The sequence below is a fragment of the Chrysemys picta genome, chromosome 8 (genome assembly GCF_011386835.1).
Source record: "Chrysemys picta bellii isolate R12L10 chromosome 8, ASM1138683v2, whole genome shotgun sequence".
Classification (NCBI taxonomy): domain Eukaryota; kingdom Metazoa; phylum Chordata; order Testudines; family Emydidae; genus Chrysemys; species Chrysemys picta.
In genome coordinates this window covers 28,941,793-28,965,999 of record NC_088798.1, presented here as the reverse complement: position 1 = coordinate 28,965,999, position 24,207 = coordinate 28,941,793, and the positions used below count along the sequence as shown (strand labels likewise).

The 24,207-nt window shown below is 40.6% G+C and overlaps 1 protein-coding gene across 6 annotated transcripts in view; it reads left to right on the top strand.

Annotated features, from left to right (window-relative positions):
* SSX2IP (SSX family member 2 interacting protein) overlaps window positions 1–9,649 on the top strand; it is a 36,049-nt gene extending 26,400 nt beyond the window's left edge. For 4 of the 6 annotated variants that reach the window (XM_008166611.4, XM_042840524.2, XM_008166610.3 and 1 more), the window contains 5 exons: window positions 3,718–3,854; window positions 4,340–4,513; window positions 6,286–6,397; window positions 8,381–8,501; window positions 8,745–9,649. In XM_008166611.4, the coding sequence (XP_008164833.2) occupies window positions 3,718–3,854; window positions 4,340–4,513; window positions 6,286–6,397; window positions 8,381–8,501; window positions 8,745–8,829 (629 nt within the window). In that variant the 3' untranslated portion in view covers window positions 8,830–9,649. The remainder of the gene's footprint in view (window positions 1–3,717; window positions 3,855–4,339; window positions 4,514–6,285; window positions 6,398–8,380; window positions 8,502–8,744) is intronic. The other 2 variants (XM_005294451.4, XM_005294452.4) reach the window with 2 other exon arrangements.
* The last annotated feature ends 14,558 nt before the right edge of the window (window positions 9,650–24,207 follow it).

The following is a 24,207-nucleotide window of genomic DNA, read 5'->3' as shown; positions in this document are numbered from 1 at the left end:
TTAGGTTAATCTATACAGAATCCCCTGGAAACCATAAGATGCAGTCCCTAATCCATGAACAATTGGAACTCATTTACAAAACTTTTCCTTAAACATTACATGAATATATTCTCTCAGACTATAGAATTGGAATTTATAATCCCTATTCCATGATGAGATATTTTTGATCTATAATGTATCTTAATTAAAACTATTTTTAGATAGGTTTTTTCCTCAAAAAGCATTTCATCAAAAACATCTGATTTAAATTTAAAAAAATCTGATTTTTGTTTTTTAAGTTAAAAAAAAATAACAAACATTGATTTTTATCCGCCCTGCTTTTAAATCTGTTATTGACTGTCCAGGGAGATTGAAGTGTTCTCTTACTGGCTTTTGTATGTTACCATTCCTGATGTCTGATTTGTGTCCATTTATTCTTTTACATAGAGACTGTCTGTCTGGTTTGGCCAATGTACATGGCAGAGGGCATTGCTGGCACATGATGGCATATATCACGTTAGTAGATGTACAGGTGAATGAGCCCCTCCCCTGATGCTGTGACTGATGTGCTTGGGTCTTCTGATGGTGTTGCTAGAGTAGATATGGGGACAGAGTAGGCAACGGGGTTTGTTACAGGGATTGGTTCCTGGATTAGTGTTTCTGTGGTGTGGTGTGCACTTGCTGGTGAGTATTTGATTCAAGTTGGGGGGCTGTCTGTAAGCGAGGACTGGCCTGCTTCACAAGATCTGTGAGTGAGGGATCGTTTTCCAGGATAGGCTGTAGATCTTTGATGATGTGCTGCAGAGGTTTTAGCTGGGGGCTGTATGTGATGGCCAGGGGTGTTCTGTTATTTTCCTTGTTGGGCCTGTCCTATAGTAGGTGACTTCTGGGTACTCTTCTGGCTCTGTCAATCTGTTTTTTCACTTCAGCAGGTGGGTATTGTAGTTTTAAGAATGCTTGATAAAGATCTTGTAGGTGTTTGTCTCTGTCTGAGGGATTGGAGCAAATGCGGTTGTATCTTAGGGCTTGGCTGTAGACAATGGATCGTGTGATGTGTCCTGGATGGAAGCTGGAGGCATGTAGGCAAGTATAGTGGTCAGTAGGTTTCCGGTATAGGGTGGTGGTTGTGACCATCACTTCTTTGCACTGTAGAGTCCAGGAAGTGGATCTCTTGTGTGGACTTGTCCAGGCTGAGGTTGATGGTGGGGTGGAAATTGTTGAAATCCAGGTGGCATTCTTCAAGGGTCTCCTTCCCATGGGTCCATATGATGAAGATGTCATCAATGTAGCGCAAGTAGAGGAGGGGCGCTAAGGGACGAAAGCTGAGGAAGCATTCATTGTTCTAAGTCAGCCATAAAAATGTTGGCATACTGTGGGGCCATGCGGGTACCCATAGCAGTACCGCTGACTTGAAGGTATAAGTTGTCCCCAAATCTGAAAAGGTTGTGGGTGAGGACAGTCACAAAGTTCAGCCACCAGGTGTGCCATGGCCTCATCAGGGATACTGTTCCTGACAGCTTGTAGTCCATCCTCATGTGGAATATTGGTATAAAGAGCTTCTGCATCCATGGTGGCCAGGATGGTGTTTTCAGGAAGATCACCAATGCATTGTAGTTTCCTTAGGAAGTCGGTGGTGTCTCGAAGATAGCTGAGAGTGCTGGTAGCGTAGGGTCTGAGAAGAGAGTCCAAATAGCCAGATAATCCTGCTGTAAGAGTGCCGATGCCTGAGATGATGGGGCGTCCAGGATTTCCAGGTTTATGGATCTTGGGTAGCAGATAGAATACCCCTGGTCGGGTCTTTAGGGGTGTGTCTGTGTAGATTTGTTCTTGTGCTATAGCAGGGAGTTTCTTGAGCAGATGGTGTAGTTTCTTTTGGTACTCCTCAGTGGGATCAGAGGATAGTGGCCTGTAGAATGTGGCGTTGGAGAGTTGCCTTGCAGCCTCCTGTTCGTAATCCGACCTGTTCATGATGACTACAGCACCTCCTTTGTCAGCCTCTTTGATTATAATGTCAGAGTTGTTTCTGAGGCTGTGGATGGCGTTGCGTTCTGTATGGCTGAGGTTATGGGGCAAGTGATGCTGTTTGTTCACAATTTCAGCCTGTGCACGTCTGTGGAAGCACCCTATGTAGAAGTCCAGTCTGTCATTTCGACCATCAGGAGGAGTCCATGCAGACCTTTTGACCTTTCCACTCACCTACCTCTTATAACATTTTTGGGGGATGGGGAACAGGAACTACTTTTCCCCTCTTGCATGGGACTTACACCCTCGTATGCAAAGGACCTGACCTTTCTTGGCCATAATATTGCTATTACAATACTAAATTCAAGAGCTAATAGGGCTTTGCACAAGTCCAGCTTTTCTTCTCGTATTGAGATCTGTGTAGGCCACTAATGTGTCATACTAATCATTTTATTGTGGTTAAAATATCTGAATTCTGATTAATGAGGCGCATATGTTGTGAGCTACAATATAATCTCTGAAATTGAAATGGCAGGTGCCATAGAATGTTCTGGTGGCTACGTGCTGTTTCCATGGAAATGTAGAATGCAAGTTTCAGAAGCTATCTTGGAGAGACTTTATTAGTAGGCAGCGGGGAGCCTGCTTGTGGTCTAGGCAAAGGCTGCCATCAGAGTCTAAGACTTCTCTTAATACTTAGCCTAAAAGGACTCTCTCTGTCCCAGAGAGAGAATAGCAGATCAGAGTGCATGTCTGTCTATATCAGGGGTCGGCAACCTTTCAGAAGTGGTGTGCAGAGGCTTCATTTATTCACTCAAATTTAAGGTTTTGTGTGCCAGTAATACATTTTAACGTTTTTAGACGGTCTCTTTCCATAAGTGTATAATATATAACTAAACTATTGTTGTATGTAAAGTAAATAAGGTTTTTAAAATGTTTAAGAAGCTTCATTTAAAATTAAATTAAAATGCAGAGCCCCCCGAACCGGTGGCCAGGACCCGGTCAGTGTGAGTGCCACTGAAAATCAGCTCGCATGCCATAGGTTGCCTACCCCTGGTCTATATGCTACCAAATGGTGACCTCTTCATATCAGGAGTGGGTAGGATAATCCAAAAGTTAAGATATGTAATAAGGAAATGGTTCGCTGAATTTATTTTGTTGTTGTTGTTGTCTTGTCTGTATGTTGATTTCTTAATATTTGTTTTTATTTTGTTCAAAACCTGTTAAACTTGCTTTTCTTTACAGTATCTTCAAATAGCTCAGTAACAAGGTTTATACTAAAAGTATTATTTTTTTGTTTTCTCCTAAACCATGGAGAGTTTGTTTTATTTTAAATGGGCTCTTCCCTCACCCTTCCTATCTGACTTTGTCTGAACTATTAGCCTTCAAAGCACACTACTTGTTTTACAAGTAGGGGTCCAGAGAGACAATTGTTAAGCCCAGAAATTGTGAAATAGTTAAGGGGCAATTCAGTGGTATTGTCTTTCCCTGTAATAAAATGATCCATTGAATTGTAATTTATATGTGACTGATTATGTAGAGATCCAGTACTGTATATTTCTGCTAGAACTTATTCAGTATTTCCTGTGATTATTCAGACATACCCAGGGTCTTTCAAATTCCAAGGTTGAACAGATACATATTAAAATGCCTTTAAATTTATTTTGTAAACGTTTTTTTAATCTTAAATTAGCACCTTTATTGAAAGACATTACCAGTGGCTGCCTCTTTTACTGTAAAAAAACGAAAACAATTTTTTTTTTCTTTTCTTGTTTTTAGTATCACGTGCACATTCAGGGGCTTTGAATGGCAGCGATGTAATTTCAAGAGAGGACCATGAACTGGAAACTGAAAAGCTAGAATTAGAAATTCAGCAATGCAAAGAAATGATCAAAACTCAGCAACAACTATTACAGGTTGGAATCTTTTGATTTTTTTTTTTTAACTGTGCTTTCTTCTCTTCCTCCCTTCTTCGGGTAGGAATTGAAGCATCACTCTAATGATGCCTTTTTTTATTTGGATGTTCCTGTTTTTGACAACGGTGGAGGCTGGAGCAGAGGGAAAGGGGATGTGACTCTTACCTTGGCAAACAAAGTATTTTGTTGTGAAGTTAGAACATATAGAAGGAGAAACTGCAGAAGGCAACAAAGTTTAGCAACCTATTCAGAAAGCTTATCTCATCTACTTTCCACAGCTTTCTAAATAGGGTGCTAAACTTCTTTGTTTGCCTTCTGCAGTTTCTTCTTACACATTTCCTAATTTCCTGTGCCAGTGGCCCATTTATGACCAAGCCTGATTGTCTTTCATGTAATAAATTTTTGCTGGCATCTAAATCTAAACTTGTAGAAACATATGATGATTTCTAAATAACATTTCTGACTTTTGTTCCTTGTATCTGCAGCAGCAGCTTATGTCTCCATGTGATGATGATACCTCTATGTTACTACAGGACTGTTATTTGTTGGAAGAAAGAGAGCGCCTCCAGGAAGAATGGAAACTATTTAGAGAACAAAAAAAGAACTTTGAGAGAGAGCGAAGAAGTTTTACAGAAGCTGCTATTAGATTAGGACTTGAGGTATTCAAAAGGGAGGGTATCTTTATAGGCCTTTGATCTTTAATACTGAAGATTAGCCAGTCTTGTAACCTCAGTAAGCGGAAAAACTTAGCCAATGTTGAAAGTATGCATTTGTGTGTATTGTTATCCCTTTGCTATTGTCTTTCTATTGGAAGATCTCTCTTTCCTCTTTCCTCCGCCATATCTTGTAAACCATATGATGCAGGACTAATAACAATATGATGGATCACTCTGTTCGCCCATAGCAGAATACTACATTTTGTACACAGACATTGGCAAATACATTTGCTTGACCTAGGATAACTAATTTTCTTTTTCTTTTTATAAGCTTAGGCCAAGATTTTCAAATATCTGCACATGTGCTTTTGAAAATAAGGTCACTTATTTAGGTATCTAGATAGAGACTTAGGAACCTAACTTTAGGCACTCTATTATTTATTTATTTACATTTTGGCCTTAGACTTTATCTATAGGTACATACATGTCACTGATTCACATTGTATCAATATTTTTCAGTTCCAGTAAGACACTATAAAATTCTCCACATTTTCGCTTTAAAAATATTTTTTTAAGTAATAAGATTGTGAGAGTATATAGGATGTACTCTTAAACTGTATCACAGGCATATTGCTAAGTTTAACCAGATGTGTCTAAACCTATTGCAGCATCACTGCATGCATAAGTTTGCTACTGCTTCTCTTCTTATGCTTTAATACTGTATCTGTATTGTGATCTATGTAGATCTTTATGAAAAATTTGCAGCAGCCCCTGAGCCTAGAGTCGGGGTTTGTTGTGTCTCCTTTGAACATAGGAAGAAGAATTTTGAACAATGGGGAAATTTGCTCCCTTGCTCTTACATCCTGTCCCCTCTCTTCCTTGGTACCTCCTGTTTGTCTGATCTCTTAAGAGGTACAGGAACTGTCTCCTCCCCATCCTGCTGCCATCTGGATTTTTGAGGACTGCCTGACATTGACATCACTTCTCTCCTCCCTTGCTTACAGAGTCACGTGAAAGGGAAACCCTCGTTCTTTTCTCTCAGATTTGGGTGGGAGTAGTCAGGACTCCTTTCCAGCTCTTTTTTCTCTTCCCAGAAGGCACTTGGAGTTGCAAGATGATCAGTACCGTAGTATTGTAGTGGAGGGTAAATAGCGTTTACCCATTTCTCATTGAGGGTATGTGGAGTTGAGTTTAGGTTAGTTTACCAATTTATTTATTTTATTGAGCCATAGTCATTTCTGACAGCTGCATAGAAGGTGGGTTTAGCATCTGACTGGTAGTTTCCTGGCCAAAAGCCCTAAGGCAGTGATTCTCAAACTTTTGTACTGGTGACCCCTTTCACATAGCAAGCCTCTGAGTGCGACCCTACTTATAAATTAAAAACACTTTTTTATAAATTTAACACCATTATAAATGCCGGAGGCAAAGCAGGGTTTAGGGTGGAGGCTGACAGCTCGCGACCCCCCACATAATAACCTCACGACCCCCTGAGGGGTCCTGACCCCCAGTTCGAGAACCCTGCCCTAAGGTAAAGTGAGAGGCACTTGCAAGAACCTTCATCGCACATCCTTGTGAGCCAAACCATGGGGTTCAGTTTGCAAACACCCTTGCCATTTGATCCTTTCCGGGATCTCACAGTTGTAGGTCTATGTTAAACTGCCCACTTTTTCAATATAAGAATGAACTTCACTTTATGATTTTACATGCAAAACAAATCAATCATTATAAACCTACCACTTTCTGTACAGAATATAAGTGGACATTTCTCTTTTCAGAGAAAGGCATTTGAAGAAGATAGAGGGGCTTGGCTGAAGCAACAGTTTTTGAGCATGACTTCTGATCACAAGAACTCTGAACATGTGAAAAGTCAAAGTGCCTACTCAGGAAGCAAGTATTTAACTCACTAACTTTTGTACATTTCATAAAACTATCCTTATTATGTTTTATTTTGTCTCTCTCAGTTGGAAGATACATACACAAGGAAATGGAGACTTCCTAAGTATAAAGAGAATTCATGATGTGATATATGAAAAACATTAAAATCTATGTGCAAGTCAGGGCTGCTAGGCTCTCCTGGTAGTTCACCTAAGAAGGGAATCCTGATAATCCAGTCATGGCTACATGATAAACTTCTCTTTGAGAAGGGACCTGTTGAATGTCAATTATATAAAAGAACTCTTAGCATTAAATAGCATGTTTAATTAGAGAATCAGATGGGAGGCACTGCTGCTCCCTCCAATGTGCAGCTCCCCTGGTCTTCCTGTAGACCTCTCTCTACATGGAATTATTTTTGTTGGTATGAAACATTTATGTTTAGGGACAGAAATAAGATTATTTGGGTGCTGTCCTTAAAAAAAGAATGTTTTATTGGTGTCAGACTTGTGTGCTGTGGCATTTGTGATTTTTTTCATACTTGTGGATTTTTGTGTGTGTGGATGTTAAGTGCATTTTAAGAGAGAATGTAGCATTAAACAGCCCTCCCTGCCCAAAGCTTAGATTTGAGGGATGTAAGAATATAAAAATTAAAGAATTCCTTTGCCACTTACAGGATACTTTTACAGAACGGTTTTCACTAGAATGATTTTTAAAAACTATATATTTCTACTTTAGCTTTAAGGCTTTGTTAGGTTTCACTACAAAGTACTATAACCCTACAGGAAGTGCCATGTAATACTGTATAATTCTGCTTGCCCACCTTTTTGAAGCCTTTTCAAATCTAAAAATGAAAAGGAATTACAGGGCCTGGTCCAACTCCCATTGTAGTTAATGCAGATCTTCTCATTCACTTAAATGAGGGACTAGAATAGAAAGTGCTAAGCAATGCTATCTGTTCAGTTTAATTTCTTTTGGACTTTGGGCTAGTTTATGAGCTTTCATGTTGACATAAGTGACTTTTGCATGGGTGTTGCCAGGTATCCTGGACTCTAAAGTAATCCTTGAATCAATTGAAATAAGGTTTGCTAAACAAGAAGTAAAAACCTAATCCAGAAAACACTCATATGAGTATCTTTAAGCACATGAATAGTCCCATTGACTTCAATGTGACTATTTGTATTCCTATTTTTTTTTGTTTTCAAGTTAAATATTTACAAAAACAAAACATAGTACTGTGTGTGTGTGTGTGCGCGCGCGCGCGCCTATGCTGATTTCAATATAATTTTTAGTCCAATACATCCAATAATAATTAAGGCTAAGATTATATCATGGTGGTCGCGGGGACGGATCCCCAGCCTCCTTCGGCCGCAGAGGGACCCCGGAGCTGCTCAGTGGGCGGGAGAGGGGCCCCCGCAAGTCCCCAGACACCACCGCTGGCAGCGACAGCCCCTGCAGCTGCTCAGCTGCCGCGAGCAGCAGCCCCACCACAGCTCCCTGGAGCTGTTCAGCGGCCACAGGACCCCCACAGCTCCCAGCCGCTGGCAGCAGAGGAATCCCACAGCTGCTCAGTAGCAGCTCCCCATCTGCTGCTGCTGGCAAGGGATCCCCCCACATCTCCTAGCCTCGCAGGGCAGCAGGGGGACCACTCCCAGCCACTGGGGAATGGGGTCCCTGTAGCTCCCAGCTGCTGCAGGGGATGGGGGGGTGCAGCAGGGTGCTGGACCCTCCTGCCTCCCCGTTTTGCCAGGGATGTTTTTAGTGAAAGTCAGGGACAGGTCACGAGTTACATGATTTTTTTCTTTATGGCCCGTGACCTGTCTCTGACTTTTTTTTTACTAAAATTATCCATGGCAAAATCGTAGCCTTAATAATAATGAATGTGCATACTTATTATTTTTTTTATTATTGGGAGAAAATAAGAGTCATGGAAAAATTCCTCTCTAGATACTTTCATAACTACATTGTTGTTTAATAACATACTTGTATGTCTTGCAGGTTCTGACCCAGACAATCAGTTAATGAACTTCAGGTCTCGGCAAAAGAAACCTCACTGCTTGCCTAGTGTACCTCCTTCAGAGGAACTTTGCCAGACAATTCAGCATATCCCACATAACAGGTATCTGAAATCATCTCACCCATCTTTACTTTTATAGTGTATGTGAACTGCTCAGCTGGAGTAGTAGTGATTAGAGAAAGGGACCATAGCTTGGGGAAGTTCTGAACTAGACATTGACAAGAGTTACGGTGGAATATATTATTTAGCATAATTAATATACAACTTTCGACCACTATCAAAACAATTGTTCTACTTATATTTGTAAAGGGGAATATTAGTTACACTTTAACTTTCTCTTTCCAGCAATTTGAGTGTTGTATTGAATAAAACTACTGAAGACAGCAAGCCAAAGCAATGGAAGGGACTCAACAAAGCAGAAACTGAATAATGCATCAAGACCTCGGTCACAGAAGATTTCTAAAGTTCATGTTCTCTGTTATATGGATAAACTGCCTTAGACTTTCTAGGGTTGTCTGCTGTCTTTTGTTAAAGAAATGTGTCCATAAACTTTTCTTTCTAAGGTGAAACAGGGTGTTATGAGTTTGATCATCCTTTCAGTGAGCTAAGAGATGAAATGTGTTGCAGTGTGTGGGTGTGACTTTTTTTTTTATTTTTTAAACAATTTCTTGCCCCTTCTTTGTCTGCAACTTTTGAAAGATTTTAAAAAGAAAAAGCTTTGGATATTCTAGTAACAGACACTCAGATTCTGTGAATAAAGGAATGTATGAGATTATTTTGTTTTATTTTTTGATTGTAAATGAAACACTGGAACCTTAGTGTTTCTTTTCATCGCAGACAAAGGTAGCACTTTTAGGAATTGTTTAATTATTGTAAATGTACATTTATATCAAGTGTAGCTAGCATTGAAACTTTTGTCTCAACTTGAATGTACAGTATACTGTAGATTTTTAACAAAGCAGGTTATATATTTATTAAGTCATGTGACTTGAAAGTACCTCTTTCATAGCTTTCCAATGATTAAAGTGCAAGATCTTTATATGTTTGTAAATAGACAGTATAAATGATTCTGCTAAGATGCCATGAAAGGAAACATGCATCTATAATCATAGTATTTTACATGCCAATTTAAGCTGGTTTTATAGTGATATTCTGTTTACAGATGTATTAGGACTGTAATTGTTTCAGTCAAGAATCAAATTATTTGAAACATAATTGAACAATAAATGTGCAAAGTATATTCTAAGAAATGTATTCGCATATGTTATGTGCATTTAATTTTTGCAGTCCAGCATGATCTTTTTGTATTAACCAGTTGTAAACATCAACAAATCTGGATGGTGTGTTTTTCTTTCTAATGGACTCGAGTTACTTTGGCCTTGATTTAAGGAAATCCATTTTGATCATAACTCCATGAAGTGGTCATACATAAGGGAGAGGCCTTAGCGAAAGGGTAGGTACAGATAAAAATAAAAATTTGCAGTGGGGAAGGGAGAGTGGAAGAATAGAATATAACAGAATTCTGAAACTGTGTAAGAGATAAAAGGGAGGGGATTCAACTTGAAAGGGATTCAACTTGACCTTTGTTTTGAGGTACCAACAGCAAAACATTTGGTGTCTTCTGTGATTGCTTTTCATTTCATGATGTCACTTCTCCATTTGGAGCTTCCACAGCTCTTTCATATTAAGGTACTTTACTGAGGCCTATGCCATAAATACTGCTACAGAATCCCAACTCTTATGATCACAGAAAAAAAGTTTTCTGAGTTAACTGATTTATTTTGAAGCGACAAACTGAGGCAGTCAAGGTCGCTATTGGGTAAAAATGTTTCCATTCCTTCCTGGTACAGTTGTTCAGAGCAGGATAGCATTGTTAACATGTTAATGGCATTTAGCCTTCTGTGCATAAATAGTTTACTAGTAGAATGTGTTGCTTCTAGCCCTGTGCTATAGGTGCCTATGCCTAAAATCAGCATCTAATGAAATAGATCTATAGACATTTTGTGAAGGCATTGCTGCTTTGCAGAGTTAAATTGCAGGGGCTTTCTTTTTCGTGCCAAGGAAGCCCTGGGGTCCCGAATAGCAATCCTAATTATCATTTGTCATCTCTCTTCTTTGGACATGTGTGATTTTGGCCTAGTGTAATTTTATTTGTTTTGGTTTTTTAAAGCGTGCTTCCTCTTTGCTCCAAGTGCAATTAATATATTCCAGCACCAAATTATCATTTATCTATGTCAAAACCCTTGCACCCCCAAACCAGTATGAATGTAACCCCTCTTTGGTCTCTGTCATGTGCATATGTTCATGTACATGTGCCTGCCCAACCCCTTCAGAGAGAGCCTGAGAAAAGTGTTCTTCTGTCAGACTAAGGGCAGGAGAATGAACTCCAGCATTAAGAGCCCTCAGTGCCACTGGCTCTGTCTCCTTCAAACCTGGGTGCAGTTGGTTCAGGAGACTCAGCTGATCTCAACTGCTGTGGTATCACATGGGAAGGGAGGGGAAGAAGAGGTCACTAAAGGAGCCAAGATGGAAACCACTGGAACTTTCCTGGTCAATCCAACACCTCCAGTTCAACCAGAAATGAATTGGAAGCCAGTGTAAACTCCAGAGCACAGGGGGGAGGGATAGCTCAGTGGTTTGAGCATTGGCCTGCTAAACCCAGGGTTGTGAGTTCAATCCTTGCGGGGGCCACTTGGGGATCAGGGGCAAAATCAGTAGTTGGTCCTGCTCGTGAAGGCAGGGGGCTGGACTCGATGACCTTTCAAGGTCCCTTCCAGTTCTAGGAGATGGGATATCTCCATTAATTTAATTTAATATAATATCTTCTGCATGAAGCACTCTTAAGGATGCAGGCAGCCATGTGCATTGTGAATTTTGGTCTGCCTAGAGAAGGTTCAGGGCCTCTTAGCCATCCTTTTCCAGAGGTTAGTCATTCAGATTGTCTTAATGCCATAGGTTTTTCAAAATAATAACATCTTTAACAATATAGTTCTTGATTTTCTATTTCGTCCCAATTAATCAATGTGAGTTTGAGCCATTTCCTGTACTGAAATTGAATAACAGTACCCACATGCCACAGGGTTAAGATCAACAACCCTCATAAGTCAATGGGCGGAACTTGGCCTGGTCAATTTATGCTCTCAGGCATTCCATTAAATAAAGAACATATTCAAAGCTGTAAAAATCTCTCAAAAGGGAGGAAGGAATGTGCCAGGAGTTTAAAGTCATGTATAGAATTCTTATTCTGTATTCATATAATTGATTATTCAAGCTCTATGTTAAGATTGGTGATTCCAGTATGCCACTAGGTGCTGCTGTTGTTTTAAATTAATTAAATGGTGTTCTGTCTATGATGATACACTGGGAAGCTTAGTTAGTTTCCTGTTAAAGAACTTAGTTGAACTCCCATACTTGACTCTTTCTCCTCATTACAGATTTTTTGGGGTAATAAAATGATTTTGAAAGATTAAATAAGTGTTTCTTATTCATCAAATTTCTTGTGCTTATTGAATAGTAGCAACTGGGGGCTGTCTGTAATAATTTGCTTACAGTTCTGCAAACATCATGCATTTTAGTAGTCGGGAAAACCTCTGAGGAGTCACGCAAACTTGTAAATGTAATTTCAATGCCTCCATGAAAGCAGGTTGTGTTGCAAGCCTGTATGCAACTGAGGCACATGGTGGTGAACTGATAGGCCAATTTTTGAGTTCTGCCAACATGGACAGTATCCTGTAACTGTAGAGCTATAATCAGTCTTGAAGTATTTGGGCTAGTGTATGTGTAATGGTCACAGATCTGCTATGTGTTAATGTACAAATACTGATCTCTAATAAGGGTATGAATATTGGAGGTGACCTGGTCAGTGAGGTAAAGTTGCTGTATATGGATGGTGGTTTATTAGAATTTCCTGTGTGCCTGTATGGAGATAACATGGGGGCTGTCGGAAGAGCAAACAGGAAAGCAACACAATAGATCTAGATAAGGACACCCCAGCTCACGCTTGAAAGACAATGGGGGTAAGCTCTTAGCTTCAAGGATCCTTTCTCTGGTTTCCAACAAGTTGCCAGCCTTGTTTTGCCAAAGGTGGGAGCCTGGAAATGAAGAGCGCATTAAACAGTTAGAAAGCCCTTCTCGGGGCAAGAAGGGTTAACTTGTCAAAAGCAGTCTAGGGAGACAGGCTGACAGAGAGAGAGAGACCCAGAGGAGAGACTCTGAAGAAGTTGGGCCTTCCCAGATCCAGGGATTGGTAAGCCTTAGAGGAAAGGTAGCTACAAGTACAGCCTGTTTTGTTCTAAATAGATAACTTTGCTTTAAGGAACTGTCTGGTCGTTGTATTAACTGCTGTCGTTCTCCGAGGCAACAGAACTGGAAAGTCTGAGCCTAGGTTAGACCTGCTGAGGAAATTGCAGTTACTGCCAGGCGCCTGCAATTTGGATCCTGGCTTGAGAGTAGGAGAAGCATGTGATTCCACTCCCAGAGTGAGGGGATGGATAGATTGAGGCCTGAAAACTGAGGAGGTTAGGGGTGGAGTTCACCCATTAAGTGTAATAGTATGTACTTTAGAGCTGCATGCAGTATACGACGACTGCTACTACTACTGGATGAAGTAATATTGCACATGTACAATATTAAGGTGGGCGCTTCTGAGTTTAATACAAATAGTGTGGTGAAATTAAGATTGCCACAGAATCTTTACTCTGCAGCAAGTAACACTATGGATGCTAGGCTACCTTGTCAATCTTCTTTGATAAAAATAATGCTGCTTTCTCCAAGTATGGGAGGCTGACCAGGTATAAGATTATTTGCCTGGATTTAGTTATTCATGGTTCTTGATCTTAGTCTGTTACGAGTTTAGTAGTGAAGGGTCATAAAATGGCTAACTAAAATGTACCATGGTCAAAAAATTAAAAGCTGCACTAGGATTCAATACCTAGAAGCCCATCTACTTTACAAACATGGTGGAGTACAATGGGGTATACCCATTACACCATGATAGAAATAGGAATTTCATTATTGTATGCTTGACTTTTGTTAAGTCCTGTCTCCCTGTTAGGTGCCTGTCTCCCTGGGAGTTACAGCGGTGTTTTTGAAAATCCTACCAAGTGTCTATTGGCATCTTTAGGTGCCTACTTACCTTTAAAACTCTGGCCTATAGCCTTTCAAAGAAGCAGTTATTTTCTCCAAAGTAAACTACCAGCATCTTAGGGAGACATTCAAACTCATGCTCCAAGCTGACCTATTGCAACCTTAAGAAACCCAACATCATTTGTAAACCACCTTCAGCCTAATTCACCATGGAACTGTTGTACCCACAGACCTGAAACTTGCAGTAATGGGAGAAAATCATATATCTGTTTATAAGATCAGAGATATTAAAAATCACCATTTGCCAGGGCCTGCTTTAGCTGATGACCAGGATCCCCTCAACTATGCTAGCTAAAAATGTCCACAACATAAATCAAGTATTTGTTAAATTCAGCTGGGAAGGGGAAACCTTCCCACACATGCTCTCGGAAAATGGGCAGGCACAGTGTCCCAGGTTTTGAGACAAGTCCTGAGTTGCATTAGTACAGTTTTGGTTGGGGGACCAGTATAAAGCTGCCCTAAAGCTAGCATGATCAGCCACAACAGGATCGCTTGCCAGTGCACTTCTGTAAGCAGGGGTGTCACTTGCTATGGGGCCAGAGGGGATGTTGCTCCCCCAACTTTCTATGGGTCTGTATGCTCCATTATGTCTTCCACTTCGTCCACCTGGGCTTTGCAGCATATAAAATATAAACTTACACAACTTCCTCCATGAATTTTTCTGAGAAAGTGCCCTGCCTCTAAAGGGATTCTCCGTGTACTGGAGTCTTCAAAGTGGCTATCTTCTGTCCCTCACAGCATGGCAATCTGTGGATTCTATAACAGCCCCCTGGGGCCAATAGCAGCTAGCATAATTTAGAGCAGCCCTTGGGCTGTTCCAGTTTGTGCATGGGAAATTGACCAACATAGAGCCAGCCCCATGACGGGGGTCGTGCATAACTTAAATTGTCTCACTCATGAGCTGTATTAAGTGCTGCTTCACTACAGCTCAGGCTCTGGAAACTTTTATTACATGATTTAATGGAGATTGCAGAGAGTTCATTTGAAAAAACCAAAACACTTTACTCCTATCTGGTTTGCCATTTGAATGGACAAGGCCTGACCGTGCTATTTTGTACATGGAACTCCTTTCCTTACGCTACAAATCTTCCTTTTCCTTAATTAAGTTTTTGGCTCCTCCAGCCCCAATTTTAAACTCATTCTTGACCATACTAAAAAGAACATTAGCTGTTGGTATATGCCTCTCTATGAAGCAATCCATGCCTTCAACCTAGGAAGAGCTTACAACAGCTTTAATGGATTCTCACTCTGCCTTGGTTAAGGTGCATTAAAAATGGCGGTGAATTTTCCCATGGATTATACTGGAAGAAACGTGGACCCTTCAGCCAAGCTATTATCAGAAGTATTCCACTTTAACTGGGCCTGGCTAACTAATCTAATAAACTTTCTGGAAATATCAATTTAAAAGGTTTGTTATTGAAAGGAAAATAAGTAATTTACAAAATAAGCAGAATGCTCAACATTTCAGTGCTTAGGCAGACATGCTGACAGCCTTAAAAATGCCTATCTGAAGTCTGATCAGTCATTGCTGCTTGTACTTACTATTTGGAATTTACAACTAAAGCAGGGATTTTATGATGTTATATGTAGGAGAAAAATACCAACATTTGTGGTATGTGATTTTTTTCTTCTTCTTCTCCCCATCTTCCAGTCCCCAACACAGATGAACAGAATTCAAGGCCAGACGTGTGTATTAAGATCCTCTAGTCTGATCTCCTGCATGACACAGGGGAGAGCTTTTCACCAGCTGGGTTCTGCATTGAATCCAAAACTTGTGGGCAGACCAGAGCATAACTGATAGAAAGACATCCAGCCATGATTTAAAGACTCCAAGTGATGCAGAATTCACCAATGGTGGTTAATTACCTTCACATAAAATTTTGTGCCTTATTTCTAGTCTGAATGTAACTGGCTCCAGATTCCAGCCATTGGCTCTTGTTATGCCTGTTTCTGCTAGAGCCTTCTACTATCATTTTTTTTCCTTTGTAGGTACTTACAGATTGTGACCAAGTCACCTTTTTAACCTTCTGTTTGGCAAGCTGAATAAACGGAGTTTCTTAAGTCTCTCACTATAAGCCAGGTTTTCCAGGCTTTGAATCATCCTAGTCGCTGTTTTCTGAACCTTTTCCAGCTTCTCAACATCCTTTTTAATGTGCAAACACCAAAACTGTAGACCGTATTCCAGTGACTGTCTAACTAATGTTGTATACAGTGGTGGTAACACCTCCCTACTTCTGTGCAGTATTATTCCCCTACTTATGCATCCAAGGATTGCATTTGCTCTCCTGGCACTGCGTTGCACTGAAAGCTTATGTTCTGTGGATTACCCGCCATGACCCCTGAGTCTTTTGCTGAGTTATTGCTTTCCAAAATAACCCCCCATCTTGTAAGTGTGACCCTACAGTATTGGTTCCTAAAATGTGTGACCTTGCATTTGGCCATATTGAAAGCATGTTGTTCAAGTAAGCCCAACTTGCCATGCTGTCCAGATCCCTCTGTAGAATGACCTTTCCTTATTATTATTTACTACTCCGCCAATTTTGTGTTGTCTGCAAACTTTACCAGCAATCATTTATAGATTCCAAACCCAGGCGGGACCATTGTGATCATCTAATCTGACCCCCTGTGTCAAGGCTGTATCCCCACTTTGAACTTTAGGGTACAAATGTAGGGGCCTGCATGAAAACTTCTAAGCTTAACTACCAGCTTAGCTGGTCCCGCTGCCACCATTCCCTCCCTGGGAAGCCTTGAGAAACCTTTCACCAATTCCCTGGTGAATACAGATCCAAACCCCTTGGATCTTAAAACAAGGAGAAATTAACCATTCCCCTCCTTCCTCCCACCAACTCCTGGTGAATACAGTTCCAACCCCCCTGGGATCTAAAACAAGGAGAAATTAACCATTCCCCCTCCTTCCTCCCACCAACTCCTGGTGAATACAGATCCAACCCCCTTGGATCTAAAACAAGGAAAAATCAATCAGGTTCTTAAAAAGAAGGCTTTTAATTAAAGAAAAAGGTAAAAATCATCTCTGTAAAATCAGTATGGAAATTAATCTTACAGGGTAATTAAACTTAAAGAGCTCAGAGGACTCCCCTCTAGTCTTAGGTTCAAAGTACAGCAAACAAAGATAAACACTCTAGTAAAAGGTACATTTACAAGTTGAGAAAACAAAGGAAAACTAACACGCCTTGCCTGGCTATTTACTTACAGGTTTGAAATAGGAGAGACTTGTTTAGAAAGATGTGGAGAACCTGGATTGATGTCTGGTCCCTCTCAGTCCCGAGAACGAACGCACTCCCAAACAAAGAACACAAACAAAAGCCCCCCCTCCCCCCAAGATTCAAAAGCATCCTGTCCCCCCACTGGTCCCCTAGGTCAGATGCCAGCCAGGCCACCTGAGCCTCTCAACCCCCCACAGGGAAAAGGACCCTGGAGTCTCCGGCCAGGAGGGACCCCATAGCACTGCACACAGGACAGCCGTCACCCTTCCCCTTATAGTCATGACACCCTGTATAACACAAGTGATAGAACAGCCCCAAAATAATTCCTATTTGAACTAGATCTAGTGATGGAGAATCCACCAGCAGTCCTTAGTAAATGTTCCAGTGGCTAATTACCCTCACTGTTAAAAGTTTACATCTTATTTCGAGTCTGAATTTATCTAGTTTCAATTTCCAACCACTAGATCTTGTATATGTTTGTCTACTAAACTGAAGCTGTTCCCCAGATAGATACTTACAGACTGTGATCAAGTCACACTTGTCTTTATAATTTATTTACCACTCCACCAATTCTTATGTTGTCTGCAAACCGTACCAGTAATGATCTTACGCTTTCTTTCAGCTCATTGATAAAGATATTGAATAGCATTGGGCCACGAACAGATTCCCGCAGGATCCAATTAGAAATGTCCCCAGTGCATGATTCTTCATTTGCAATTACTTTTGGAGAATATATTTGATCTTTCATGTCACCTTCTATTCCCAGCAAGACACTCTTCGAGCAGCCCTACTCTTCTTCCCCTTCCCAGTATTCCAGGGATAGGGAACCAGAGTGCAACCTTTTTCAGGACTCTGGCTGTTCTCAAATCAGATGGCATTTCTTTATTGTGCAGAGAAACAGAGCATTCAGACTCATGCACTGAACTGGCTGTTCAAAAAAGCACTGACAAAACCTGTGGCTCTTAACTATTTTTTGAAATCTCCAAGTTCATGGGTTTTGTCATGGAAATCACAGCTGTAACAAAACCACCCTCATTGTAGGAATAATAGGGTCTTATTTTAAATTAAAAAATAGGATGGGATCAGGAATGATTGTTCATGATTTTACCTTTTTCTCTTACACCGGTTACTTTCTCTGCATTGAAGTGTTGGGAAATAAACCAGTTCAGTGTATCTTTTATACAAGTATTAAAGAATTAAGCTAGCAGTTATAAAACAAATATGAGTTTAAGTGAAATATGTCACTAGCTACATTAATTTATAGTTCTCCTAAGTTAATTTATAAAAGTATAACACAATAATCAAATTGAGGTTACAATTAAGATGTAACCAATAGGTCAATGGTTCAATTTATCTGGCTCGCCAATTACTACAATTAGTTAATCATTAGATCAAGTTCTGATGAGCAAGTTAAAAACAATCCTTTTAGAATTTTGCAGGAAGGGCAGGGGGAGAAGTTGTTCCCTTTGACTCGAGCAGTTAGCTCAGTGTCTGCTAGAGGCAACGGTTGTTCCTTGCCTTGATTTTCAGGAAGTGCAGCTCATATAATAACTTCCTGGTAGCTTCTTTCTAGCTGCTCTTTTCTCCTGCTAACATTACTGTTCATACAGATTACATTAAGCTTTGCTTTTCTAATATATCTTCCTCCCCACTTTGACACAATGCCTGTATCTGTCTGGCAGCCTGGCACAGACTCAGAATAACTTCTAAAATCCTGCACTTACAGCAGCTCTAGAACAATACTGGTTTAACCTGGAGATCCCTTGCTGATTTGGTAACAGCTTTGGCTTTTAGCATCTACTTGGGGAACAGTTAAGAACACACAGAGAGATGCATTCATATACATGCACACACGCTCCAGTGGGTGCGTGAGTGATTTGAGCCCCCTTGAATTGCTCTACAGATGATTTTCACGGGGTCTTCTCCAAATCTTAACTCACGTGATTTATCTTAGTTCAGACCTAGGCTGATATTTACTGATATCTTCTGGGGTGATGAAATGTACTTTCATCATGCAGGGGTGGGGTGAGGTGGGAAAGGCAGTTGATCTTCTTGCTCTCTTCGTTGTACTGCGGGCTTGGCTCAGCCAGCATTCAGAGTCTTTTACTGCTGAGTCTCTGAGGGGCCAATCCAGGGCCGGCGCAACCCATTAGGCAACCTAGGCGGTCACCTAGGGCACTACAATTTGGGGGGTGGCGAAAGCAGGGGTATTTTGGGGGTGGGACCTTCTGCTGCCTCTGTGGGGGGTGGCATTTCGGGGCGGGACCTTCCGCCGCCTAGGGCAGCAGAAAAGCTGGTGGCGCTCTTGAGCCAATCTAGACAAGGAAGCAGGATATAACTTCAGGTGTTGTGTTGTTGAAAGAAAGCCCACCCCCGCCCTTTTCTCCACAGAGCCGGCATCTTTTCCAGGGATCAGTGACTCCTCTCCTCTGCCCCAGACGACACTCTTGTCCAGTTAGGGGATCTAGCATGTAGATCATATGGGACACCTGGCTCTTTGAGTCACAGCAAAGATTCTAATTTGCCTGCGGTGTGTGCGTCATAACCCAATCTGTTACTAACCACAAACAGATGTGTCTCAATGCAAGAAGGTGCCAGGTGATCAGGAGCTGGTAGACAAACTTTTGCTTAGGCTCAGGCAGAAGTGTCTTGATTGTTTAAATATAATTAATGACTAGTCAAGCTTAAACATTTACTCATTTCCACACCTTTTCATGACAGCGAGTTAGTTATGACACTGGAAATGTAGTGTAAATGAGGGAGGCAGTGTCTACGGCAAATGAGTGCCCTTGTTCTAACAACCTTTTGCCTACAGACCCAAAAAGCAGCTTCAAGCATCTCTTAATCATGCTAACTTAAACATTTGGCCAACCAAAGTTACTCAGGTCAAGTCCAAATATGGCCTGTGTTCCCTATATTGTTCATGGCAGTATGCTCTGTGTATGCTAGCTACATGATCTATCAAATTAAACACAGGCACAGCAGCATAATCCAACAATAATGCCAGAGCCTATAAACCCTGAGTCACATGAGCATTCCCCTGAAGTCAATTGCACTGTTTGCATGAGGAAGGTGTACTTGAGTAAGAAAAGGTTTGTAGAATCAGGCCTATGTCCAAGTAATCCTCCTATTCCAGGGCCATTCCTTTCACTGTGAGTTTTGCTGAGCAGCAGTACTCATTTGCCATATCATAGTTGGTTTGTGGGTAGTCAAATACTGGCTGAAACACATGCAACTGGATTATTTGAATACATTATCTGAGGCTTTCTTCAGTGAGGAATAACTGACACCTTGTTATTACATTAAATGTGGAACAGTCCTTCTGTTCTGTGCATATCCCAATTTTAAACTGACTCTTCCCAGTGGGTGAGGAATTTCCAAGTGCCTTAGTGCTGTACAAAGCTTACAAATAACTAGAGCTGATCAAATAGCGGACAAAATTGGAAAAGTTCAATCAATTTTAAAGGAAATTTCAATTCAATCATAGTCAGCTTAGGTTTATTTTCCACTAATGTTCAAGCTTTACTAGTGCAACTACAAAAAGTGAATTTATCACCTGTCTATTCAAATGAACTGCATACTGTACTACAGCCCTCCACTATTGTGCTGAAAAATTTACCAGCTCCAGCTCAAAATCCACTCACCCATCCTTCACCATGACGATTGACAGTAATAAAAACTGAATGAGATTTTATTTGCCAGTCCAAAAAGAAAAAAGTACTCTGCCAAGAGAGTAGAACTTTATAAGGCTTATGGCACCTTTCATTGTAAAATAAGTGCCTTGCATTTCATATTAACCAACAGAGTATGAATGGACAATCTTTGTGTCAAATACACAATCTGACGTGTGCTTTGGCTAGTCCAATCAGGAAACAGAAATGAAACCACGTGATTAATATGACTGATCAGCAAAGGGAAAATTACAAATTGTATATTTAATTGTAGAGCAAAATTCACAATATTTGTAAGCTGAGATCTGCAGACCATTGCGCTCCTTAAAAATTACTCCTCAAACAACAACCCGCTCCCCAAAACTCCCTGGAAGTTGTTTGTGTGCCTTTTATTTATTTATTCCCATCTTCCATATCTTTATCCCGTTTTCTCTCCTTCTATCTCTGACCCATATCGCCAGCTCCACAACATTTTCTAGCCTGTGCTCGTTTTAAGACTATATGTTATTGTGGTATGGATGCAAGTAATTATAATGATGAATAGGGCAATCTGAAAGACTCGTTCAGTTCAAATATGTGGTTGCATTGGCAATTTGACTTATTTATTAGGGATCTGGAAGGTTCTAGCTGACCTGTGATTGTCCTTGCCCCTTCTTCTACTAAGAAGCTTTGTAGTTTTGAATTATTCCCATTTAAACTGACCTTTACCTTGGAAGGTACAATATTTACACTTTGCTGGTGAAATCTTTGTATGTTTCAAAAAATTCCTGGTCATAGTGACCGGAGCTAAGAGGACACATTACACACACACACACTGCAACTTTGCCAAGAGTAAGGTTTTTTTTTTTTTTTTTTTTTAATGCAGAAAAACAAAATGTTTCTGTGTATATGTAATGCACGCACACGCAGACATGGATGTACAGCCTTTGGATAGCATAGATTATCTGTGTATCTATTACAATGTTCCCAACTCTTGCCATTTTATCATTGAGTCTTAAATAGTTAGTACCTGTCTTGAAACTCCAACTGCTGGAGTCAGGTTATTACCTAAGAATCACAGCTTTCATTTAAAATAAAGTAAATGTCTAGCCCTTGTGTTGCTGAGAAAAGCAGGAAAATGTGAACTCTAGATATTCCAACCCAAGAGGGCAAAGGAAAATAACTTGCTTTTAAAATCTCATGATTGGGCGGGGGGCGCGGGGGGGGGGGGGGGGGGCTGACTCATGATTTTTGAATGCTTGAGCTTGGCAATGCTTCTATTTTTGGTCTGATTTTGACTCCCATATGCTCCGACTATATGGAATGCCCAGCGCTTCTGAAAATCAAGCCCCAAGGTCTTACAAGTCCACATGTGAGTGTAAATACTAGTGTTTCATTGGTGACACTATTATGTTGCTTTCTTTCTAAGTCTCTAGTTGCAGGTGTTTGTATTTCTGAAAATATTTCTTGGTGGGACAAAATTTCTCAGCCTGACAGTGAATGTTGTAGAAAATTCTGGTGAAATTCTAGTTGGCTCATTTTCTGATGTCTGGGTAGTTTTTAAAAACCAGGCAAATTTTTTTATACTGGGCCAGCTCAAAAAAATTTTTTTTTAAACTTGCCTGAGAAGTATTCCTGTGACATGACTGAATAAAGTTGGCTTAGAAATAATGAAGTTAAAAGAATTAGAAAATCTCTGGATGTGCATAGAAATTACAGGTTAGGTGTTAGTAAAGGGCAGTGTGGAGGCACACCACTCCAAGGGGAACACAGGAGGAATTCTTTCTCAAAATTCAAGCTCCATGGGGTGGCGTAAGTTTTGTAATGCTTCTTCTAAGGGGAGCAGCATCCTCTCCTCACACCAGAGTGGGTAGCTGGCTCTCTGCCCCCTCTGGAGCGCTGCTTTCACATGGAAACAGCTTGATAGCAGGCCCTGTTCTTCCCCTCCAAAGGACAGTCATAAAGGGCTGTGTTTCTGGCCACACCTTACATGGGCTGAGCAAAGGGAGAGACTTTTTACTCCCTCACCTCACTGTGAGGCAATGTAAGGGCTGGCCATAGATGAGCTCTATATGTTTTCCACTCATTGTTTAACAAAGCAGTGAGTTGCAGAGCTCCAACGTACATGCATGAAACCCGGCTAACTGGAGTTCTGAACACTGAAATACTGTGTAAACTGAGTACAACAGCTCAGTATGATTGCTCTGTACTGTCTGATATTAACTACTTGGGATCTTCCACCCTGGCTGGCCTACCCCACCAGCCAACCCCTTCCATATTTGGTCACCAGATTGCATATTGATTTAAAATTTTCTGCCATCTGGGGCTTTGTTCCTAGTTGCAGGCCTGGAGGGGAGGCCATGGCATGTTGTGCGAAGGTAGGATGTAAACCTGCTGGGGCAAGTGGCACTTTTATGGCCAAAGTGGATCCAGTCACCAACCCTCCAATCTGTTCTAGAAAACCATCGGCCAGCTCTGTGTGTCCTATTGTGCCAGGATTGGCTGGTTGTCAAGACCTATTTTCTCTTAATGTTGCTTGGCAAAAGCACTTTAGACTTAATGGCTGAAAATCATTTTAAATGCTAAGGTAGCCACCTTAGGTTAACTGAAAGACCACCTTGAAAGACAGGGCAAATTTAATATTGCTAAAGACAAGGACAAGTTTGTTTATAATCTGACCAGAAAGGAACAAACCAATCTTGTATTCCAGCTGCAGACTTCCAGAGGGGGCTTCTTGTGGTTGGTGATATCATGGACACATCAAGTGCACTGAGAAAAGAAAAGTAACAGAAAAAGAAGATAGTCTTAGTAAAATATTATATAATTCTGAATACTGAGTAAAGGTATGGCCCTCAGAATAAAAAGTGGAGGCCAATGTCATGCCCCAAAAATGTGCAACTACATATGTGTTCATACCGCTGTTGAAGTAAGGTTTTGGGATTAAGGCAATGGACAATTCTCAGCTCTTTCCCAGATTTCAGGTATGACCGTGGCAAATCACTTAATTTCTCTGAATAAAATGCTGGCCTCATTGAAATCGATGGGATTTTTGCCATTGACTCCAATGGAACCAGGATTTCATGCTCAGTGTTTAATTTTCCCATCTGTAAAATGGGGATTTGATAATACTCCCTTCTTTCCAGGCACCGTCTGTTTTAGCTATTTAGATTGTAAATTCTACTGGGTAGGGACTGAGTCTTCATATGTGTTTGTACCATCTCTAACACAATGAGCATCTAAGTACTAACAAAGCAAATAATACATTTTTAAAGTTGCACTTCAACTGCCATATTTGCATAGCCATAATAATTTACAAATGAACTATACTAATGTGGAAAAATGCCAATCACTGTAATCTATAAATTGCCTGGTACCCTAATTCTATCCCTTTTACACATAAATCTAGAACCTGACTTTAACAGGAATAAGAACCTCAAAAGTTCATGTGACGCAGCAGCATAGAGAATAATCTAGAAACTGGGCTTTTAACTAAAATCCATAATGTTATATTATTTTAACATTTTGGCAAATCAAGAAATAAGAGAAAGACAGTTGTCACACTTAATACTGCTTGCTCACTGAGTCATTATCAGTTAGATAACATTTTGTATCAGATGCCAGGTCAGAATAACCAGGGCAAAGTCATCTTAATCTGTGGTAGAATCAATTACAGGCAAGCAGCCATGAACAAATCTAGCAAATAAAGTAACATATTATATGTATTTTTAATTTGTTTTAAAGAACTTTAGGAAAAGCAAGAGATACTCTTAAGCAGTCTGTCAAAGATTT